The sequence below is a fragment of the Gopherus evgoodei genome, chromosome 11 (assembly GCF_007399415.2).
Source record: "Gopherus evgoodei ecotype Sinaloan lineage chromosome 11, rGopEvg1_v1.p, whole genome shotgun sequence".
Classification (NCBI taxonomy): Eukaryota; Metazoa; Chordata; order Testudines; family Testudinidae; genus Gopherus; species Gopherus evgoodei.
In genome coordinates this window covers 41,679,969-41,702,041 of record NC_044332.1, presented here as the reverse complement: position 1 = coordinate 41,702,041, position 22,073 = coordinate 41,679,969, and the positions used below count along the sequence as shown (strand labels likewise).

The following is a 22,073-nucleotide window of genomic DNA, read 5'->3' as shown; positions in this document are numbered from 1 at the left end:
CCCCATAATGAACAATCCTACAGTACATCTTATAACAGTGGGAACAGCTAAATACAGAGATGTCTACATCAGAATACATAGTACTAGGATCCTTAAAATTACCTTTGTACTGTACAGAATGAGTAAAGGTTTGGTGCTGCAGTCACCCTGTACAAAGAATTCTTACACTGATTTCAAAGGGGGGTATGGGTATGGAACAGCTGCAGCATGAGGCACTAAATAATAAGATATTTAAAATAAAACACATGAAGTGTATAGAAAGGGAGTGTGCAAAAACAGAGGGCTGGAAATTACAACTTCTGAATTCTATTCCTACTTCCACCATTTACTCAATGTTATTTTGGCTAAGTTGGTTAACTTTTTCTGTGCCTCAGTTTACACCAGGAGTTTGGTATTCTTGACATAAGTCACAATACACCAGGCAGTGCTGCAGCAGTAAGCCAAGTAGGTTTAAAAGCTCAAGTTTCCCCTCCTCATTCAGCAGTTCACCACTCTTATAATCCCTGCCTTTGTCCCCCACATCTATTTTGAAATGCCTGTGGTAGGGCTGACTTGAGAGTTCAGCCAGTCCCTCAAACTGCAAACCATGACCCTCACGTGGTGCACAACCCCTCTTTTAAAGGGACAGACATTGTTTTTCACTGTATCCTCTGGTTCTTCTTCGAGTGATTGCTCATATCCATTCCAGTTAGGTGTACGCGCCGCGCGTGCACATTCGTCGGAAAACTTTTACCCTAGCAACTCAGTGGGCCGGCAGGTCGCCCCCTAGAGTGGCGCCACCATGGCGCTTGATATATACTCCTGCCGGCCCACCCGCTCCTCAGTTCCTTCTTACCGCCCGTGTCGGTCGTTGGAACAGTGGAGCGCGGCTTAGCTGACCTCCACTTCCCTAGCTACTCGTATTTCTCGTATATAGTTATGCAGTTATAACCTTTTTATATATATATTTGTATAGTTATACGTGTTTCTTTGCTAACATGATTAGTTTAGTTAGCGGGGTTCAGGAAGTAGCCCCTTCCATGAGCCCAGTGCCGGAGCCCATGCATGGCTCACCGGATTTTAAAATGGGCCCGGCCTGCCAGAAGCCGCGGCCGAAGGGAGACCTACATGACTCCTGTTTGAAGTGCCTCAGGGAATCACACTTGACAGCTAAGTGCCCCATTTGCAAGGCTTTTAAGCCGAGAACAAAAAGGCGCGGGACTTTCACTTACCCCTCCACCTTGGGCGCCGAGCGATGTTCAAGCGGCGGGCAGAAGCGCCTCCTCGGCACCGGACCCCGCCGGTACTACCAAGGCCTTTCGGCACCGGCCGTCGCCGGCACCGATGTCGACTCGGCACCGCTCCCTTCTTCCGAGGTCGAGAAAGCCTACGATTCCTGCTGATGCCTGGCGGCTCCCCGGCACGAGCCGTGGTTGAGCCCCCTGCTCCCGCTGCTTCCGTGCCACCTGCATCGCAGCCAGAGAGCTCGCCTAAGTTGCATTACCCGGCACCGACACCTGCAGAGGCACCGATGACATCGGCACCGTCGATTCCAGTCCCCCAGGGCCACTGAATCCGGTGCCTGGCAGCTCCCCGGCTCGCGCCGTGGTAGAGCTTACTGCTCCTGCTGCTTCTGTGCCAACTGCACCGCAGCTAGAGAGCTCGTCTAAGATGGTTCGCCCGGCACCGACGACGTCGGCACCGTCGATCCCGGTCCCACGAGGGCCGTAGAATCCGGTGCCTGACGGCTCCCCGGCACGCGCCGTGGTTGAGCTACTGCTCCTGCTGCTTCCGTGCCAGCGGCACCGCAGCCAGAGAGCTCGTCTAAGTCGGATCGCCCGGCGCTGACACCTGCTACGGCACCGATGACGTCGACACCGTCGATCCTGGTCCCACAAGGGCCGTAGAATCCGGTGCCTGACGGCTCCCCGGCACGCGCCGTGGTTGAGCTACTGCTCCTGCTGCTTCCGTGCCAACAGCACCGCAACCAGAGAGCTCGTCTAAGTCGGATCGCCCGGCACCGACACCTGCTGCGGCACCGACAACGTCGGCACCGTCGATTCCAGTCCCACAAGGACTATCGAATCCGGTGCCCGACGGCTCCCCGGCACGCGCCGTGGTTGAGCGTATTACTCCCGCTGCTTCCGTGCTGACGGCACCGCAGCCAGACAGCTTATCTAACTCGGATCGCCCGGCACCGACACCTACCAAAGCTCTGATGACCTCGGTACCGTGGATCCCGGTCCCACGAGGGCCGTCGAATCCGGTGCCTGACGGCTCCCCAGTATGCACTGTGGTTGAGCCTGCTGTTCCCTTCACGCCGGAGACGTTACCAACGGCGAGGGCTCTCAGTGCCATGACAGAGTCAATGCTGCCTGACCCCGGCACCGCCGGTGCGGGTAATACAGTCTCTTCAGGTGACTGTCCTCTGTCAGCACAGCAGAGCGGCACCGTTCATGATCACGGTCCCGCAGACACTCCAAGTCCTGTCGGCACGCCGGACACCACTGGCAGTCCCGGTGCTGTTTTCCTCGGTACTGGTCGCACTCGCTGCACCGGTCGGTATCCCGTTCGCCGACCCGCTATCGGCACCGTTCTGACTCCTGGCACCGGGGCAGGTACCTTGACTCCTGTAGCCTTTCTCCGAGCCTCGAGATCTCGGTCGACCTCCCGACACCATTCTGGTTGCGGGTCTGGATCTCGTTCCAGGTACCGATACGCCTCCCGATGCCGGTCCCCGGTGCCGAGTTGGGCAAGGTCCGAATGAGTCAGAGACTCTGCCTGTGCCTTCTTTTAGTACCTCCATGGCCGTCCGGACACGCATCCGTGTCATCCCATATGCGCAGATTTTATGCTCAGGACCACGATCCTGATATGATGGCCAGCGGGCGCCAGCCCCGAAGCAGAAAGAGGCTTGGCGAATGAACCTGCTTGGCCGCCAGGTGTACTCTGCAGGGGCCCTGCAGCTCTGGGTAGCAAAGCAACAAGCCTTGCTTAGCTGCGATAATTATAGCACCTGGGTGAAGGAGTCTCTCCCTCAAAACTCCCACCTGGAGTTCGCTGCCGTCTTGGAGGACGGGGGAAAGAAGGTTCCCAGAGCGTCCCTCCAGGCCTCGTTGGACGCAGCAGACTCTGCGGCCAGTACTCTGGCCTTGGGTGTCGCCATGAGGTGCATTTCATGGCTTCAGGTTTTAAACCTCCGGCCGGAGCTGCAGTATGCCATTCAGGATTTACCCTTTGTTGGTAAAGGCATCTTCGCGGCAGAGACAGCCCCAGACTGTGAAGTCTGATGGACAATAGGGTCCTAATGCGTCTCAGCATGTATACGCCAGCGACCAAACGCAGGCCTTTCTGGCCCCAGCCGCCATACTCTGTGCCTAGCCAGAGGCAGAACTCTGGCAAACGGCAAGGCCAAGGTGGTCGCAGACGAACGTCAGGACCCCTAAAGAGCCAAAGTCAAGGTCCCTCGCAATTACCACTGGGACCAAAGACGGACCTTCCAAGGTTCGCCTGAGGGCGGTGTACCAGTCGCAGGACGGGATCCCGATCCCGCTTTCTCCTGGCATGGCCCCAGTTACTTTCAGATCGCTGGGTCCTGCGCACGATGGAGCATAGGTACCACCTTTAATTTGCTCCAGCCCTGTCCCCCTTCAGCGGACAAAAGGGGTAAGGGGTTTTACTCCCGTTATGCCCTAGTCCCCCACTCGAACACAGGTCTCAGACCTTCCTGGTCCTGCACGGACTCAACCGGTTTAGAATAAGGTTGAAGTTCTGCATGGTATCCCTGGGAACCATTATTCCATCCTTGCCTCCTGGGGGCTACTATGCCGCCCTGGATATGAAGGACGCGTACTTTCGCAATGCCATCTTCCCTCCGCACGGGAGATGCCTCCGCTTTATAGCCAACGGTCAATACTCCCGGTTTACGGCCATAGTCGCCGCCTACCGTCGCTGATGTCGGATATGCGTTTTTCCGTATCTGGACGATTCGCTTATCCGAGGAGACTCTGAGACACAAACCACTCAGCGCGTGGGCATCGTCACGGTCTTATTCACAGGTCAAGGCCTGCTGTTTACTATAGAGCAATCCACTCTGGTTCCCATGCAGAGGTTGGGCTTCCTAGGGGCTATCCTGGTCTCCTACCTAGCCAGAGCCTGCTTATCACAATTGCGATTTTAGGCGATGGCAACAATCATCTGAGGTCTGAAGGCTTTCCCAACGACCTCAGCTCGTTCTTGTCTCAGTCTCCTGGGTCCATGGTTGCCCGCAAGTTTGTAACCAAACACGCCAAGCTCCGCCTCCGTCCTCTCCAAGTCCGGCCCACCTCGGCGTACCGCTTGGACAGGGAGCCAATGGTCATGGTAGTCACCGTTCCCTCGAATGCCTTAGGCTCCCTAGAGTGGTGGCTAACTCCCTCCTTGGTGTGGACAGGGATGCGGTTTCATCCGCCCCAGCCCTCACTGCCCCTGACGGTGGACGCCTCATCTCTCTGCTCGAGTGCTCATGGTCACCTCCGAGCTTAAGGCCTTTGGTCTTCTAGGGAGCTGGCATTCCTCATCAATGCCCCAAAAATGAGAGTAGTCCGCCTGGCATGCCAGGGGTTCCAGCGGCAGCTGCGAGGCCGTTGTATCTCGGTGTTTACAGCCAACACAACGGCCAGGTGCTTCATAAGTATTCAGGGGGGACATAGTCCTCCCCCCTTTTTTTGTCAGGAGGCCATCCATTCCCGGGTCTTTTGCATGGCCCACTCGATGGAGCTGGTGACGTCCTTTCTCCCAGGCGTTCGGAACGTCTTAACTCTTTGACTCAGCAGGTCTTTCCTGTCTTACGAGTGATCACTCTGCCCCATGTGAGGCGTCCCGCTTTCCGGAAGTGGAGATGTTTCCTCACACAGACCTGTTCGCTCACCGCGAGAGCAGGAAATGCCAGGTGTTCTGCTCCTTCCAAGGTCTCTCCTCGGAATCGATCTTGGACGCATTCCTGATGCCGTGGAAAGGCCAACTGCATTATGCCTTCCCACTGTTCCCACTGGTTCATTAGGTCCTGCTCGAACTCCGCAGGAGCAGAGCGCGCATCATCATGATCACTCCAGAATGGTCCAGGCAGCACTGACATACCACGTTGCTCGGCCTGTCAGCCCAGACCTCATCACTCAGGGCAATGACAGGCTTCGTCACTTGGACCTGCAGCCTCTTCGCCTCACGGTGGCTGCTGCGTACCTGAGTCGGGGTGACAGGCAGCCTTCCACCTGGTCAACGTACCGGGCCAGGTGGAAGCGCTTCTTTTACAGCTGCAATTCGCTCGATCTTGCTCCTGCTGAGGTCTCGATCCCCTCTATTTGGCCTGCCTCTGGCCTTCAGCGGCAGGACCTGGCGGTATCAGCGCTGAGGATACACTCAGCAGCCATCTCTACCTTCCAGCAGGCTGAGATGGACGTTCAGTGTTCTCACGCTCTATGGGTTCGAGGTCCCTCAAGGGCTTGGAGCGCTTGCACCCTCGGGTGCGCTGCCCAGACCCGACCTGGGACCTCAACCTAGTCTTGGCCAGACGGGTCTCTGAGATCAGAGCTCTTACGGGGGTTCCGCCGTACACTAGGTTTCACAAAGACAAGGTGCAGTTATGACCGCACCCGGCTTTCCTCCCTAAGGTGGTTTTGGCCTTTCATGTTACCCACAGCTCAACGCAATGGGCACAACCGTTGCACTCCTTGGACATCTGTGGAGTGCTCGCATTATATTGTGCTGACAGAACCATTTCCTAAGGTGCCCCAGCTCTGTCCCGGTAGCGGGCCAAAGGGAGGGCTTGCTTGTTTTCCTCTCAGAGGATCTCATCTGGGGTGATGGCGGACATCCCCACTTGTTATGATTTGGCTCATATTTCCCCAAGCCACATCACCGTGCATTCTACCAGGGCTCAGGCTTCATCTGCCGCCTTGCTGGCTCGTGTTTCTAACCACGAGATCTGTCGCGAAGCTCCATTGGTCCTCGGTCCATACCTTTGCTTCGCAGTATGCCCTGGTTCAGCAGTCAAGAGAGGCTGTAGCCTCTGGCTCAGCAGTTTTATTCTGCCACATTTCACTCCGACCCCACCGCCTTTGTAAGGCTTGGGATTCACCTAACTGGAATGGATATGAGCAATCACTCGAAGAAGAAAAGACGGTTACTCACCTTTGTAACTGTTGTTCTTCGAGATGTGTTGCTCATATCCATTCCACACCCGCCCTCCTTCCCCACTGTCGGAGTAGCCGGCAAGAAGGAACTGAGGAGCAGGTGGGCCGGCAGGAGTATATATCAAGCGCCATGGTGGCGCCACTCTAGGGGGCGACCTGCCGGCCCACTGAGTTGCTAGGGTAAAAGTTTTCCGATGAATGTGCACGCGCGGCGCGTACACCTAACTGGAATGGATATGAGCAACACATCTCGAAGAACAACAGTTACAAAGGTGAGTAACCGTCTTTTGCTTCCCCCCAAGCAACTATCATCACCTCTGTCTTGTCTGGTTTGAGCATCAGCCAACTAGTTCTTGGTCAGACTCTGCAGGTACTCAACTAATATAACTGGTATAATTAATTCATTTGCTTCAGGATAACCATTGTAATACTGCTATTTGACGAATGAGTTGATCACTGTGTCCTGGTCAATGAAACAATCTGGTCAATGAAATCAGTCCTAGTGGTTAATTTGAAAATAAAAACCTCGTTACTGAGATAAGTTTGTGTAATTTGAAACAATAGGCTGGTTGGCATCCATTCTGTCACCCTCTACTCTTAGATAACTTTATTCTTTTAAATGACAAATTAATTTATTCCAGTAAAATAATGATTTCAAAACAGAAATGATCTATATGCTTACATAACAAAAGCATTCATATTATTTAACATATTTAATGTAAACCTCTTGCTTCCCATAATCTCCTTTGTTTGCCATCCGTTGGTGTGTTATATCTAATTTAGGGCCTGGTCATTGACGAATAACAATAATAACTTGCTCTTATATTGTGCTTTTTATCAGTAGATCTCAAAATGCTTCCCAATCTTTAATGTATTTTTCCATGTAACACCTGTGGAAGGCATGGCAGTGCTATTCTTCCCATTTTACAGATGGGGAACTGAAGCAGAGAGAGGCTAAGTGATTTGCCCGAGTTTATGGGAAGTCTGCCCAAGGAAGCCTTTTAGGGCCTAATTCTTATTTAGAATAAGGCCCTTTTACACCACGTTGGCAATGGAAAGGGGTTTTGAAGTGAGTGTGATTTTCATTTATGCCCACTTCAGACCCCGTTATGCTACCAGAGCAGTGTAAATGAGAATCAAGGCTCAAACTGTTAGAGCCTTGTGGCATGGGGCTTGACATGTTTATTTGTCTACAAAGACCATGTATGTATTATGTGCTGTGGAGATGGTAACAATTCTGGAGCTATAGACACACACACAGATACATACTACTGTTACTAAAATATCATGGTTCTCATGCTCTTTGTACATTTCTGATTTTGCAAAACTGGTTAGGATCTCTTTTTACTTCTAGGGACTTCAACAGGACTGATAACTCATTTTGGGTAGAAAGTACACTGTATTTTCCAGTGTAGTATCTGAGGCTCCAGTATCTGGTGTGTGTATTGACAAACAATTCTATCCCATATCTAGTATTTATATAAATATTATATTCGTATGTAAAACGTGAAATAGGCGTGAAAATTGGATTCTTAGCTATTTTACTGCAGACAGATTAACTTAAACGGCTTCAGTGACTCAGTAGAGTTTTGATAGTCAGTGACCAGATTCAAATGAGCACCCAATAAAAAATGACATGTATTCCGTTATAGTCTAGCTCAGAGAAGCTTAGCCTTTTACAGTAGCAGAAGATGAAAATGCATTATGGAGATAAGCAGTTGACTTCCTTAGGCAAGATAAAATGTACTAAAAGGAAAGGCAGAAAAGAATCTCTATGTCAAAGACATAGTCTAACTCTGTACCTCTTCCAGGATGCAAGTGCTTAGCTGTGATTAAAAGTAGTGTCAATGAAATATGAATGCATTTTACTATTCCTGACCGTATAATAGTACTTGATATTTAAAGTGTCCAATCCATATCTAAGGAAGAAGCATGAATGAAATTAATAAAATAGATGAAGATAAGGGGAGAGCTTGTTCTATACCCTCTATATTGTAGCTGCACATTTTAGTAATGTTCCTGATAATCTGTATAGGTATGATGCCATTGTCATTAAGATGTTTTGCTCTGAGTCAATTTCACTTCAAAAAGTAAATATTATACCAAAAGAACAATGTTATCCTTGCCCCCTTTTAAAGGAATAGATTTCAAATCAAATCAGAACTGACCCAAATGATTATTGTAATGCTTACTAATATTTATTTAGATATTGTAGCATTTGCAATCTGAAAATAGTAAAGGACTTACAAACCTTAATTAAGCACCATGACCTCATTGAGGCAGGTAGGTATTATGCTACCTATAATACAGTTGGAAAAAAATAATGATCATGCAAAATAAACAACTCATCAGGATCCTGCAGTGAGTCAGTGTCAGTGTTAGGATTGGAACCCAGGAGTCCTGTGAGGTACCCTCTTTTCTAACAGCTAGATAACACTCCAGACACTGAAACTGAAAAAAGAAAACCCTGATCTTTATTGCAGTTTGTAAACATCTAGTGACTTTTTTATAAGTGTTTTTCAGAACCCGTACTACTTGGCTTTAGGTTGAACGAGAAGGCAGGGTATTTTGACAGTATTTTCTTTCTTACATGGTTGAAATGAGCCAACACTAAAGAGGGTATTTGAAAGAAAACCTGTACTTGTGAAATTTCCAGCCATTTCTGACAAAAGGAGTCTGGATACAGGAAGCAGGTGCCTGGGGTGGCCAATAGAAAGGGGCAGCACTCCATCCATTATTGGGGCTGCACATCCAGGTCTTCAGTGGAAATTCGGCAGCAGGTTCTTCACTCCCTCTCTTCCTCTTCGGCAGCAGCTCAGCTGTGGTTTTTTGGGAGAGGGAGGTTCCCCTTCGCCGCTTGGGGCAGCAAAAAAGCTGGAGCTGGCCCTGTCTGCATAAACATCCATACACTGAACTGAAATATAATCCAGTCCTTTGCACGACTCCAGCACCTTCGCTAGAAAGCTCTCAAAGCACTTTGCAGACATTAATGAATGAAGCCTACTGTCATAAACGGATAGTTAAGAGTTAATGGAACAGAAGTACTTTATATCTCTTTTGCCTTTAAAGGGTTAACAAGTTCAGTGAGCCTGGCTGTCAGCTGACCAGAGGACCAGGGGAAAGGATACTTTCAAATCTTGAGGGAGGGAAGTTTTTGTGTGTGCTGTTAGTTTTTGGTGGTTGTTCACTCTGGGGGCTCAGAGGGATCAGACGTGCAACCAGGTTTCTCTCCAATCTCTCCGATACAGGCTCTTATAAGTTCAAAATAGTGAGTACTAGGTAGATAAAGCGAGTTAGGCTTATGGTTATTTGCAAATGTGTATTTGGTTGGAAGGAGTTCAAATGTGTATTTGGCTGAAAGGAGTTCAAATTGATATTTTGCTGAAAAGATTTTAATTTGTACTTGTATACTTACCCTGGGGGGGGGGTATTCCCAGTGTCTATAGCTGAAAGACCCTGTACCTATTCCATTTTTTAAATTTATAAAGATAATTTTTACTGTTTTTTTCTTTCTTTAATTAAAAGTTTCTTGTTTAAGAACCTGATTGTTTTTTTTATTCTGGTGTGAGACCCCAGGGGATAGGGTCTGGATCCGCCAGGGAATTGGTGGGGAGAAAGGGGGAAAGGTGGAGAGAAAGGTTAATGTCTCTCTATGTTAGGATTACTGTCTCTCTCAGGGAGAATCTGGGAGGGGAAGAGAGAAGGAGGGGGGAAGGTGCATTTTCCTCTCTGTTTTAAGATTCAAGGAGTTTGAATCACAGTGATCTTCCAGGGTAACCCAGGGAGGGGAAACCTGGGAGAGGCAACGGTGAGGGAAAGAGTTTACCTTCCTTTTGTTAAGATCCAGAGGGACTGGGTCTTGGGGGTCCCCAGGCAAGGTTTTGGGGGGACCAGAGTGTACCAGGCACTGGAATTCCTGGTTGGTGGCAGCGCTACAAGTACTAAGCTGGTAATTGAGCTTAGAGGAATTCATGTTGGTACCCCATCTTTTAGGCGCTAAGGTTCAGAGTGGAGAATTATACCATGACACCTACTTAAACCCTAGTGGCATTATTAGCTCTTTTGTACAGAAAGGATAACTGAGAATAGAAAGGTTAAGTGACTCCCTCAAGGTCACAGCAAATCAGTCTCAAAGTCTCTGGGCTCTGATTCTGCAAACACTAAGGCAGGAGGCTCTTATCATGATTCATGTAAGTAGTCCCACTTAAGGTAAGTTAAGTATGTGCATGTTTTCAGGATTGGGGCCATAGTCCTATAGTTTGCCAGAAGCTGGGAGTCGATGACAGGGGATGAACCACTTGATGATTGCCTGTTCTGTTCATTCCCTCTTAAGGACCTGGCATTGACCACTGTCAGAAGACAGAATACTGGGCTAGATGGACTACTGGTCTGATCCAGCATGGCTGTTCTTATGTGACCACTAGGCAATGCTCCCTCTTTTGCTAATTAAACATCCATGTTGGTAGTTTAGGAAAAAATCTAATTTGTAGTCACTTTAATTTCTCCATTTTATGGACTTTGATTTAATATAAGCAATATTTTATTTAGACACATCTGCACCTGCAGATACTGTGTTTTCTCTACGTTGTCTATCATGCTTTATGTGGGAAGCTAGACTTCTAAAAGAAACAGTGCTGTCTTTTAATCTTTAATCGGTTTAACCTTTCCAGAAACATGAAGGCTATTTTAACTGGGTGTGATATTATCTAAAAACTTCTATTCTTCAAATATTGATATTATTCATAAAGTGGAATAACATTTAACTATTTTGGTGTGTAAAGTAATAAATGACATTGTAAATGAAAATCAAATGCAGAGAGCACAGCTTCTAATATTTACTGATCAGGGAATAAACAACATATTAATTCTTGTCTAACGCTTTTTGTTATATGGAGTGATTTGTAAAGAAGCCTTGTTCTGTTTGTTAGTTTTAATGGTATAGAGGAGTAGGTGAGGGAATTATTTTCCTGAGCTTGAGTTTCTGAGATTATTGGGTCACAAACCTTTATTTAAAGTATTATTTTGTATTTGATTTGGAATATCCTAACAAAAACTTTCTTTCAATTTGACTGAAGCTGCTATCCATTATATAGTAATTATACAGGAGCTCATCTGAAATACAAAATGAAGTGCAAAATAAGAATGGATAAGAATTTATAAAGATAAAAGGGGAGGGGGTCTTATTTTTGGCCTGGAATGGCTATTGCTTTTGCCAGTAAAAATAAATAAAATCAGCTGTTTGGAAGAGGCAGCAAATCACTGTATGAATCTTATTTTTTTCCTTGGCAGTCTCTTTCAGCCACACTGTATTTAGACAGAATCACACATTCTGTGCATTCTACATGACAAATGCTTGAATTATTTATTGTAAACAAATGTTTTGTTGATGTTAAACATCATTATCAGCCAGTATAATATCATGGAAAATCATACACATGCACCCAATGGTCTAAAGAGGCAGTAACAAAATAAGAGTCCATCAGTCACAGAGCTAATAAAGCAGGAAGTAAACAACACAGGATAATAATTTTAGTGAGGATGACCATCAGCTTCACTACATTCATTATAAAGCAATCATATATCTTCTAGGTATGTAAATACAACTCAGGGAGTATTCAAAGTCTGTTTTAGACAGAACATATAGACCCATGTTTCAGTTCTCCCAAGGTATGTGGAAAGATTTAACTGGAATGAACGCTGCTCGTCTCTTAATATTCAATTAAATCAGTTAAATTCAATTCAAGGCAAATGTCTAACTGAAATCAGCAGTAATTATGCTGATGTTAAGACTGTAGCGTCGGTCTTTATAGTAGTGTTAGGAGGATCAGAATCTCTGTTTCTCTTCATAGCAAATAGCAGATAAACCTGTTTCTTAAGTGATAAGTTCAATAACCTGAAATTCTCTACAAAAACAATTCATTTGACCTAAGGTACAGTCCTTAACATGTTCCTCAAAGTTTTAAAACAAATTTTCATTTATTCATTTGCAGAGATAGATAAAATCACCAATAATAATAGCAAATGACCCAATAATGTTTGTCAGAGTTCTATAAGATGGCCTAATTGATAGAGAGTATTAGAGTGGGACTTGGGAAATCTTGGTTCTATTCCTGGCTTGGTCACTGGTCTACTGGGTGGCCTTGGGCAAGTCACTTCACCTCCCTGTACCTCAGTTTCCTCAGCTGTAAAATGGCAATAATGATACTGATCTCCTTTAGAAAGCACTTTGAAATCTACTGATGAAAAGCACTTTGTAAAAGTCAGATGATATTTAAAAGCAGCAAAGAATCCAGTGGCACCTTATAGACTAACAGACGTTTTGGAGCATGAGCTTTCGTGGGTGAATATCCACTTCCTCAGATGCATGTAATGGAAATATCCAGGGGCAGGTATATATATGTGTGCTAGCAAGCAAGCTAGAGATAACGAGGTCAGTTCAATCAGGGAGGATGAGGCCCTGTTCTAGCAGTTGAGGTGTGAAAACCCCTCTGCCTTTGGCACCGAGCGATGATCAAGCGGCGGGCAGAAGCGCCTCCTCGGCACTGGCCCCACCGGTACTGCCAAGGCCTTTCGGCACTGGCCATCGCCGGCACTGAAGTCGACTCGGCACCACTGCCTCTCTCCGAGGTCGAGAAAGCCTACGACTCCTGCTGGTGCCTGACGGCTCCCCGGCACGTGCCGTGGCTGAGCTCCCTGCTCCTGCTGCTTCCATGCCACCTGCACTGCAGCCAGAGAGCTCGTCTAAGTCGGATCACCCGGCACCGATGCCTGCAGAGGCACCGATGATGTCGGCACCATCGATTCCAGTCCTACGGGGCCATCGAGTCCAGTGCCTGACAGCTCCCCAGCACGCGCCGTGGTTGAGCTTACTGCTCCTGCTGCTTCCGTGCCAACTGCACCGCAGCCAGAGAGCTCGTCTAAGCCGGATCGCCCGGCACCGACGCCTGCAGAGGCACTGATGACGTCGGCACCGTTGATTCCAGTCCCACAGGGCCGTCGAGTCCAGTGCCTGATAGCTCCCCAGCACGCGCCATGGTTGAGCTTACTGCTCCTGCTGCTTCCGTGCCAACTGCACCGCAGCCAGAGAGCTTGTCTAAGTCGGATCGCCCGGCACCGACACCTGCCGAGGCTCTGACGACGTCGGTACCGTCGATCCTGGTCCCATGAGGGCCGTCGAATCCGGTGCCTGGCACTCCCCAGTATGCACTGTGGTTGAGCCTACTGTTCCCTCCACGCCGGAGACATTCCCAACGGCGAGGGATCTCATTGCCATGACAGAGTCAATGCTGCCTGACCCCAGCACCGCCGATGCGGGTAATAGTCTCTTGGCAAGCCTCTCTTGATATGACCATCCTCTGTCAGCACAGCAGAGCGGCACCATTCGTGATCACAGTCCCGCAGATGCTCCAGGTCCCGTCGGCACAACCGACACCACTTGCAGTCCCAGTGCTGTTCTCCTCCTCGGTACCGGTCGCACTCGCCGCACCGGTCAGTATCCCGTTCGCCGACCCGCTGTTATCGGCACCGTTCCAACTCCCGGCACCGCTACAGGTACTGTGACTCCTGTAGTCTCTCCCGACCTCGAGCCTTGAGATCTCGGTCGACCTCCCGGCACCACTCTGGTTGCAGGTCTGGATCTCATTCCAGATACCGGTACGCCTCCTGGTACCGGTCCCTGGTGCCGAGTTGGGCAAGGTCTGATAGAGTCAGAGACTCTGCCCATGCTTTTTTAGCACCTCCATGGCCATCGAGACACGCATCCGTGTCATCCCACGTGGGCATATCTTATGCTCAGGACTGCGATTCTGATGTGCCCACCAACAACCTGAGAGCCCATCAGGACCTCCTAAGGAGGGTACCACGCCATATGGACCTCCAGGTAGAGGAGGTCCCGGAGGTAGAGGACCCGGTATGGTGCCCTCTAAGGGGTACGACTACTTGTCTGTCCGTCTTCCTCTCTGCTCACTAGTCGTTCAGTTCGTTAAGGAGAGAGAACGGTATGGCCAGCAGGCGCCAGCCCCGAAATCGAAGGAGGCTAGGCAAATGAACCTACTCGGCTGCCAGGTGTACTCTGCAGAGGCCTTACAGCTCTGGGTGGCAAAGCAACAAGCCTTGCTTAGCCGCTATAATTATAACACCTGGGTGGCGGTAGTTTAGTTTATGGAGTTTCTCCCTCAAAAATCCTGCCAAGAGTTCTCTGCCCTCTTAGAGGAAGGGAAAAAGGTGCCCAGAGCATCCCTCCAGGCCTCGTTGGACGCAGCAGACTCAGCAGCCAGGACTCTGGCCTCGGGTGTTGCCATGAGGCCCATCTCATGGCTTCAGGTTTCAAACCTCTGGCCGGAGCTGCAGTATGCCATTCAGGACTTGCCATTTGATGGTAAAGGCTTCTTTGCGGCAAGGACAGCCCCAGGCTGCAAAGCCTGAAGGACAACAGGGTCCTAATGCGCTCTCTCAGCGTGCGTACGCCAGCGACCAAACGCAGGCCTTTCCGTCCTTGGCCACACCACCGTACTCTGTGCCTAGCCAGAGACAGGACTTTGGCAGACAGCGCGGCTGAGATGGTCGCAGACAAACGTCAGGACCCCTAGAGGGCCAAGGTCAAGGTCCCTCGCAATCACCACCGGGACCAAAGACGAACCTTCCAAGGTGCGCCCGAGGGCGGTGTACCAGTCACAGGCCAGGATCCCACTCCTACTTTCTCCTGGCGTGGCCCCAGTTAACTTCAGAGCGCTGGGTCCTGCGCACGGTGGAGCATGGGTACCACCTCCAATTTGTTCCAACCCTGTCCCACTTCAGGGACCCTTCTCACGAGCAATTCCTCTTACAAGAGGTGCAGACGCCGATGGACGAAAGGGGCAAGGGGTTTTACTCCCATTATGCCCTAGTTCCCCACTTGAACGGAGGTCTCAGACCTTCCTAGACCTGCGAGGACTCAACCAGTTTATGATAAGGTTGAAGTTCCGCATGGTATCCCTGGGAACCATTATCCCGTCCTTGGATCCTGGAGACTGGTATGCTGCCCTCGATATGAAGGACACATACTTTCACATCGCCATCTTCCCTCCGCACAGGAGATACCTCCGCTTTCTAGCCAACCGTCAGTACTTCTGGTTTACGGTCCTTCTGTTTGGCCTTTCTGCAGCCCCACGGATATTGTCCAAGTGTATGGCCATAGTCGCCGCCTACCTTCGCCGATGTAGGATATGCGTTTTTCCATATCTGGAAGATTGGCTTATCTGAGGAGACTCCGAGATACAAATCACTCAGCACGTGGGCATCGTCACGGACCTATTCACACATCTAGGCCTGATGATTACTATAGAGCAATTCACTGTGGTTCCCACGCAGAGGTTGGACTTTGTAGGGGCTATCCTGGTCTCCAACCTAGCCGGAGCTTGCTTACCACAGCCGCGGTTTCAGGCGATGGCAACAATCATCCGAGGTCTGCAGACTTTCCCAACGACCTCGGCTCGCACTTGTCTCGGTCTCCTGGGTCCATGGCTGCCTGCGAGTTTGTAACCAAACACGCCAAGCTCCGCCTCCGTCATCTCCAAGTCTGCTCACCTCGGACAGGGACCCAATGGTCATGATAGTCACCGTTCCCTCGAGCACCCTAGGCTCCCTAGAATGGTGGCTAACTCCCTCCCTGGTGTGGGCAGGGATGCCGTTCCATCTGCCCCAACACAACGGCCATGTGCTACATAAACAACCAGAGAGGGACATGGTCCTCCCCCTTTTGTCAGGAGGCCATCCATCTCTGGGACTTTTGCATGGCCCACTCGATGAATCTGGTAGCGTCCTTTCTCCCAGGTGTTCGGAACGCCTTGGTGCTTCGACTCAGCAGGTCTTTCCTGTCTCACGAGTGGTCGCTCTGCCCCGATGTGACGCATTCTGTTTTCCAGAAGTGGAGACTTTTCCTCACATAGACATGTTCGCTTACCGCGAGAGCAGGAAATGCCAAATGTTCTGCTCCTTCCAAGGTCTCTCCTCGGGATCGATCTCGGACGCATTCCTGATGCCGTGGAAGGGCCAACTCCTTTATGCCTTCCCACTGTTCACCCTGGTTCATTAGGTCGTGCTCAAACTCCGCAGGGGCAGAGCGCGCATCATCATGATCACTCCAGCGTGGTCCAGGCAGCACTGATACACCACTTTGCTCGACCTGTCAATAACCAACCCAATTACCCTGCCACTCCACCCAGACCTCATAACTCAGGGCCACAGCAGGCTTCGTCACCCGTACCTGCAGTCTCTTCACCTCACGGTGTGGCTGCTGCATGACTAAACCGGGGTGGCAGGAAACCTTCCACCTGGTCAACGTACCTGGCCGAGTGGAAGCGTTTCTGCTACAGGTGCGAAACGCTCGATCTTACTCCTACTAAGGTCTCGATCCCCTCTATTTGGCCTACCTCTGGCCTTCAACAGCAGGACTTAGCGGTGTCATCGCTGAGGGTTCACTTGGCAGCCATCTCTGCCTTCCACTCAGGCTAAGGTGGTCATTCCGTTTTCTCACACTCTATGGGTTCGAGGTCCCTCAAGGGCTTGGAGCGCTTACACCCTCAAGTACGCCGTCCAGCCCCAATCTGGTACCTCAACCTAGTTTTAACCAGACTTATGTCTCCCCCATTCGAGCCGTTAGCGACCTGCTCGCTGCTATGCTTGTCTTGGAAGACAGCTTTCCTCGTAGCCGTTACATCGGCCAGGAGAGTCTCCGAGCTCAGGGCTCTTACGGTGGTTCCACCGTACACTATGTTTCACAAAGACAAGGTGCAGTTACGACCACACCCGGCTTTCCTCCCTAAGGTGGTTTCAGCCTTTCATGTTACCCACACTCAACGCAATGGGCACAACAATTGCACTCCCTGGACGTCTGTAGAGCGCTCACATTTATATTGCGCAGACAGAACCATTTCGTAAAACGCTCCAACTCTCTGTCGCGGGAGCAGACCGAAGGATAGGCCTACTTGTTTCCTCTCAGAGGATCTCATCTTGGGTGATGGCGTGCATCCGCACTTGTTATGATTTGGCTCATATTTCCCCAAGCCACATCACCATGCATTCTACCAGGGCTCAGGCTTCATTTGCCGCCTTGCTGGCTCGTGTACCTACCCACGAGATCTGTCGCACAGCTCCATGGTCCTTGGTCCATAACTTTGCTTTGCATTATGCTCTGGTTCAACAGTCAAGAGATGCTGTAGCCTCTGGCTCAGCAGTTTTCATTCTGCCACATTCCACTCCAACCCCACCGCCTACGTAAGGCTTGGGAATCAGCTAACTGGAATAGATATGAGCAAGCACTCAAAGAAGAAAAGACGGTTACTCACCTTTGTAACTGTTGTTCTTCGAGATGTGTTGCTCATATCCATTCCAAACTCACCCTCCTTTCTCCACTGTCGGAGTAGCCGGCAAGAAGGAACTGAAGGGTGGCTGGGTCGGCAGGGGTATATATCCGGTGCCATAGCGGCGCCACTCCAGGGGGCGCCTAGCCGACCCACCGAGTGTTGCTAGGGTAAAAATCTTCCAACGAATGTGCGCGCACACCTAACTGGAATGGGTATGAGCAACACATCTCGAAGAACAACAGTTACAAAGGTGAGTAACCATCTTTCCCTCTCCGTCCAGCATCCCCAGTCATTTTTAACCAAAAGTACATTTCAATAAGAGGAAATGTTTTAATGTGAGAATGGCCAGCTATTAGCTCATCTTGAGCTCTTTTGTTACAATTAGGAGAAAAATGTACACATTTTGTCCTTAGATTTGTAGCAGATTTTCAAAACAGGCTCACATTTGTTAGCATCTAAAAAGTTACATTCCAAAACAAGTTCTGAAAACATTGACACATTTTGTGTCCTGTGATATGATATGGCCTGAGAAATAGCCACACATTCTGTTTGGACTGGTGGACCCTAACACAGTATTGTGTCACAGTCCTCTATGCCAGGACCTTAACACAAAAAGACATTGAGAATGAATAAATGTCCAAAGTGTTTGAATTGCTCCTGAGCATGTAATCTCCAAATTTTGAGTGTCAGCCTCCAGATTGTTTTCAGAAGGTTGTCAGTTTCCTTGTTAGAAGGGAAGTGAGACCATAGGCTGTCAAAAGTTATTTTCAGTTTAATGTGGGTAATGTACTCTTGCAATTCCTCTGTGGGATAAGTACTATTAAATAAATATTCTTTTCTTTTTGTATATTTCATGTTACTTCCTTACCAGTTATATAATGTATAATTTAGCAAAACCCTGAAGAATGTTTGAAGTTACAAGTCTTCTGTAAAGCAAATAGCCAAACACTGGAATGATGCAAACAAGGCACTTACCATCTGAGAGAAGTGTTAACACTTTATTTACATTTAAATTAAAATGGAAACTTATTTATGTTCTATGTTTCTGAGAGGTGTGTGGTACATCTGCAGAGGTCTATTGTTTATTCATGTTGTAAATCCTTTGAAATGTGTTAAAATGCTTCCCACTCATTATAAAAATCCTGCCACCCATGGATTAGGACTTTGATGTCACCAATCCTGCTTCAAAGGGTTCTTTCAATGCTATTAATCACAGTTTAGCCTCTGAAGATATAGCCAGAGAAAACATTTGGACATCTTGTGCTAGACTTGCTAAAACTTTAAAATATATGGTATGTCTTGCATATGTATGCACAGTCCACATCACTTCCTCTCTCTTCTCTGAATCTTTATTTTGAAAAGTTATTTTGTTATTCTGCAAATAAAGCTGAAATGTTTCGAGTGATTCATACGGTACTTTTAAAAAAATATAAATGTGTCATTCAATTGACTCCATAGCAAACCAATGTGGTTTTGACCAAGGAGTCCAGTCAGTCTCTAAAAATCCCAAAAGACAATATCATTCAGAATTAAGCAGGCCTGTGTGTCCAAAGCTCAAAAAAAGATTGTTTTATCATCTGTATAATTAGTTTGTGATTTTAGATGCCATCTATGCACATCAGGGGTCCATGTGATTTCATACAAAATAGCTTTATTTCTGCTATTTTTCTCTCAAAACTTTGAATGATTCACTGATAAATTAATTACTAGCAATTGAGCTGTTATGCCTTTGTGCTGCTGCTTTCATCAACTCAATACACTGCAGCCAAAGACATGCCTCCTTATCACCGACTTTTTTCCTCTTAAATCAACGCTACCCCCTGGTACCTCTCTTTTGTTACCCCTACCATTGCTGAATGCTCAGTGATGTGGAGGATCTGTGATTATCTGGGTTCAGCAGAAGAAGTGTGATAACATTCTTAGTGCTGCTGCTTAGACTGCCTTCTCACCTTTCAGATTTTCCCTTCTCTCAGCGAAACAGCAACTGTTCTTTCAATTTGTGTTTCCATCTCTTTTAACAGGTAACTTGGCACAGGCAAGAGCCAGAGTGACAGCAGCATCTAGGTCTTTGCCTCCACAGCTTAGTGCGGGGCGCATCAAGGTTAGTAATATTATATTGCCTAGAGGTATTTGCAAAAAAGGAAGAAATTTAAGTCAGCAAATATTATTGTGGAGCTATAGACAAGATATTTAGCTGCTGTAAATCCACAACGGGGTGGATTTATATCAGCTGAGATTCTGGCCCTATTTCAGAAAATATGCACCTTGATCTGGATTACTGTATCCAGTTTTGGTCACCAGCCCATTAAAGAGTTCAGCAAACACTAACAGATATGGTTAGAGAAATGGTGGAATTTATATATGACAACAGATTGAAAAGACTAGGAATGAAATATTGGCTCCATTGAAGCCAATGTCAAAACATCCATGGACTTCGGTGGGGCCAGGATTTCACCCTTGGAGTGTGTAGCCTGAAAAGGAGATTTAATTGGTTGGAATTTGGTTGGAATATTCAACTTTATGAAGGGCAAAATAGAAAACTGACCCATTCCTCTGCTTTATCCTGCCTTTAAGGCAAAAACATTTGAAAGAGATGGACAGTCAATGTGGAACCACTATAGTGACCAGGACAGGGTGGGGGGTAATACAGTGATGAGCTCCCAAAATCCTAAGAACCAGTGAGTCCATGGCAGCACTTTAGCGGCGGGGGGCAGGTCTTCACTCCCTCTGGGTTTTCTGCGGCAGGTCCTTCACTCAGATTGAGTGAAGACGACCCCCCCCCCCCCGCCCGCCACCGAAGACCCGGTAGGGAACTGCGTGATGAGTACAGTACAAGCCCCACGTGCCTGTCTCACCACCACCACCACCCATCCAACCCCAACCCACATCCTGCCCCCGACTGCCCCCCTCAGAACTCGCAAGTTTCTCCTCCCCCCACTCCCCCACTAGGGTAGCAGCAGCAGCCTGGGGCTCCGGGGGCTATTTAAAGGACTGGGGCAGTAGAAGCAGTGGGAGCCCCGGACTTTTTAAATAGCCCCCAGAGCCCCGCAGCCCTAACCCAGGGCTCCAGCAGTGGGGCTCAGGTGGCAATTTAAAGGGCCTGGGGCTCCAGCCCCTGCTGGGAGCCCCAAGCCCTTTAAATTGCCCCCTGGGGAAACCAGCCCACCCCTTTAGCAACTGGCTTCTAAATTTAACAACCGGTTCTTGCAAACCGGCTCCATCTCACCACTGGCGTAATAGGGACTTATATGAGACACAGCCTCAATATCAGGACAGTCCCTATAAAATCAGAACATCTGGTGACCCTAGGAACCACTGAAAGGATATGCTTCTTAATGGAACATAGTGGAGCTATGGAATTAGTTGCTGCTAGATTTCATCAAGTAAATACTGTGGCAAGATTGTAAAAGGGTGCGATAATTTTCTGACCATTAATAACATTTGTTGCACCAAGCTCAGGCAATAAGGGAGAGAACCCTTATGCATCAGTTTGATAATATTAAGAATTCAAGAAGTTACTCTTGGTCCTTCTCTGTATATTCTAGTGCTCTGCTGGCCAAGTATATTATTGGTTAGGTTTTGTTTGCTTGTGTTTTTTGTCTATGCCTACAGTGCATATTATTAATAAATAGCAGTAAAAATAGCTATATTAAAATAAGCTTCCAGGCTTGTTTTGTTTTGATTTTTTTCCTCTGGGCCTTTTATGGCCATTCATATATCATCCTGGAGCTTGTACACTTCACTATACCTGCAAATACAGACTCAGATTTCAGAGATTTATTCTCTCGCTGGTATAAACTCATTTAGTGCTGAAAGGAAGACAATACTCTATCAAATTTCCTTGCAAGATAGCACTTACATCCATATTGTCTTTCTAGTTTCATCTTCAACCACCGTTAGTCATTTCTGCATACATTTTACTGATTCAGCCTGGGTGGATCAGAGCAACTCTGTCTTGGCAGCTTTAGTAAAAGCATTCCGTTAAACTAAATAATATTTAAACTATTTATATCCAAATTCTTATCCCCCCCCCAAAAAAAACCAAAAAGCCCCCAAGAGACGTGCAGAAAGGGATGCTGGCCCATGTGATTGAAATATTTAGAGCCAGGTCTTAGTCCATGCAACTATTAGAGAAATGGATTTACAGTTCCAGCTAATGAATGCTGGTTTTGTTTTTGTTTTCTTCTGTTTGGGTGAATACTCTGTTTAGTGTACAACATTAGGGCCTTGTCTACATGAGAAAGTTTTACCAGTTATTATGATATCGTTTTACTGCCATCCCCCAACCAGCAGCAGCCTTGTGGACAGTCTTATTTCAGTGTAAGAGGATTTTTTCAGTTTAACTTCCCAAGTGACGTAAGTTAACTGGAAAAAGACCACTCTTAGGCCTGGTCTACACTATGCGTTTAAACCAAATTTAGCAGCGTTAAACCGATTTAACCCTGCACTCGTCCACACAACGAAGCCCTTTATATTGATATAAAGGGCTCTTTAAACTGATTTCTGTACTCCTCCCCGACGAGGAGAGTAGTGCTGAAATCAGTATTGCCATGTCGGATTAGGGTTAGTGTGGCCGCAAATT

The 22,073-nt window shown here is 48.1% G+C and overlaps 1 protein-coding gene across 1 annotated transcript in view; it reads left to right on the top strand.

Annotated features, from left to right (window-relative positions):
* MYO3B (myosin IIIB) overlaps positions 1-22,073 on the top strand; it is a 394,363-nt gene that overhangs the window by 205,111 nt on the left and 167,179 nt on the right. The window contains exon 24 of the mRNA XM_030580743.1: positions 19,513-19,592. Within this exon, the coding sequence (XP_030436603.1) occupies positions 19,513-19,592 (80 nt within the window). The remainder of the gene's footprint in view (positions 1-19,512; positions 19,593-22,073) is intronic.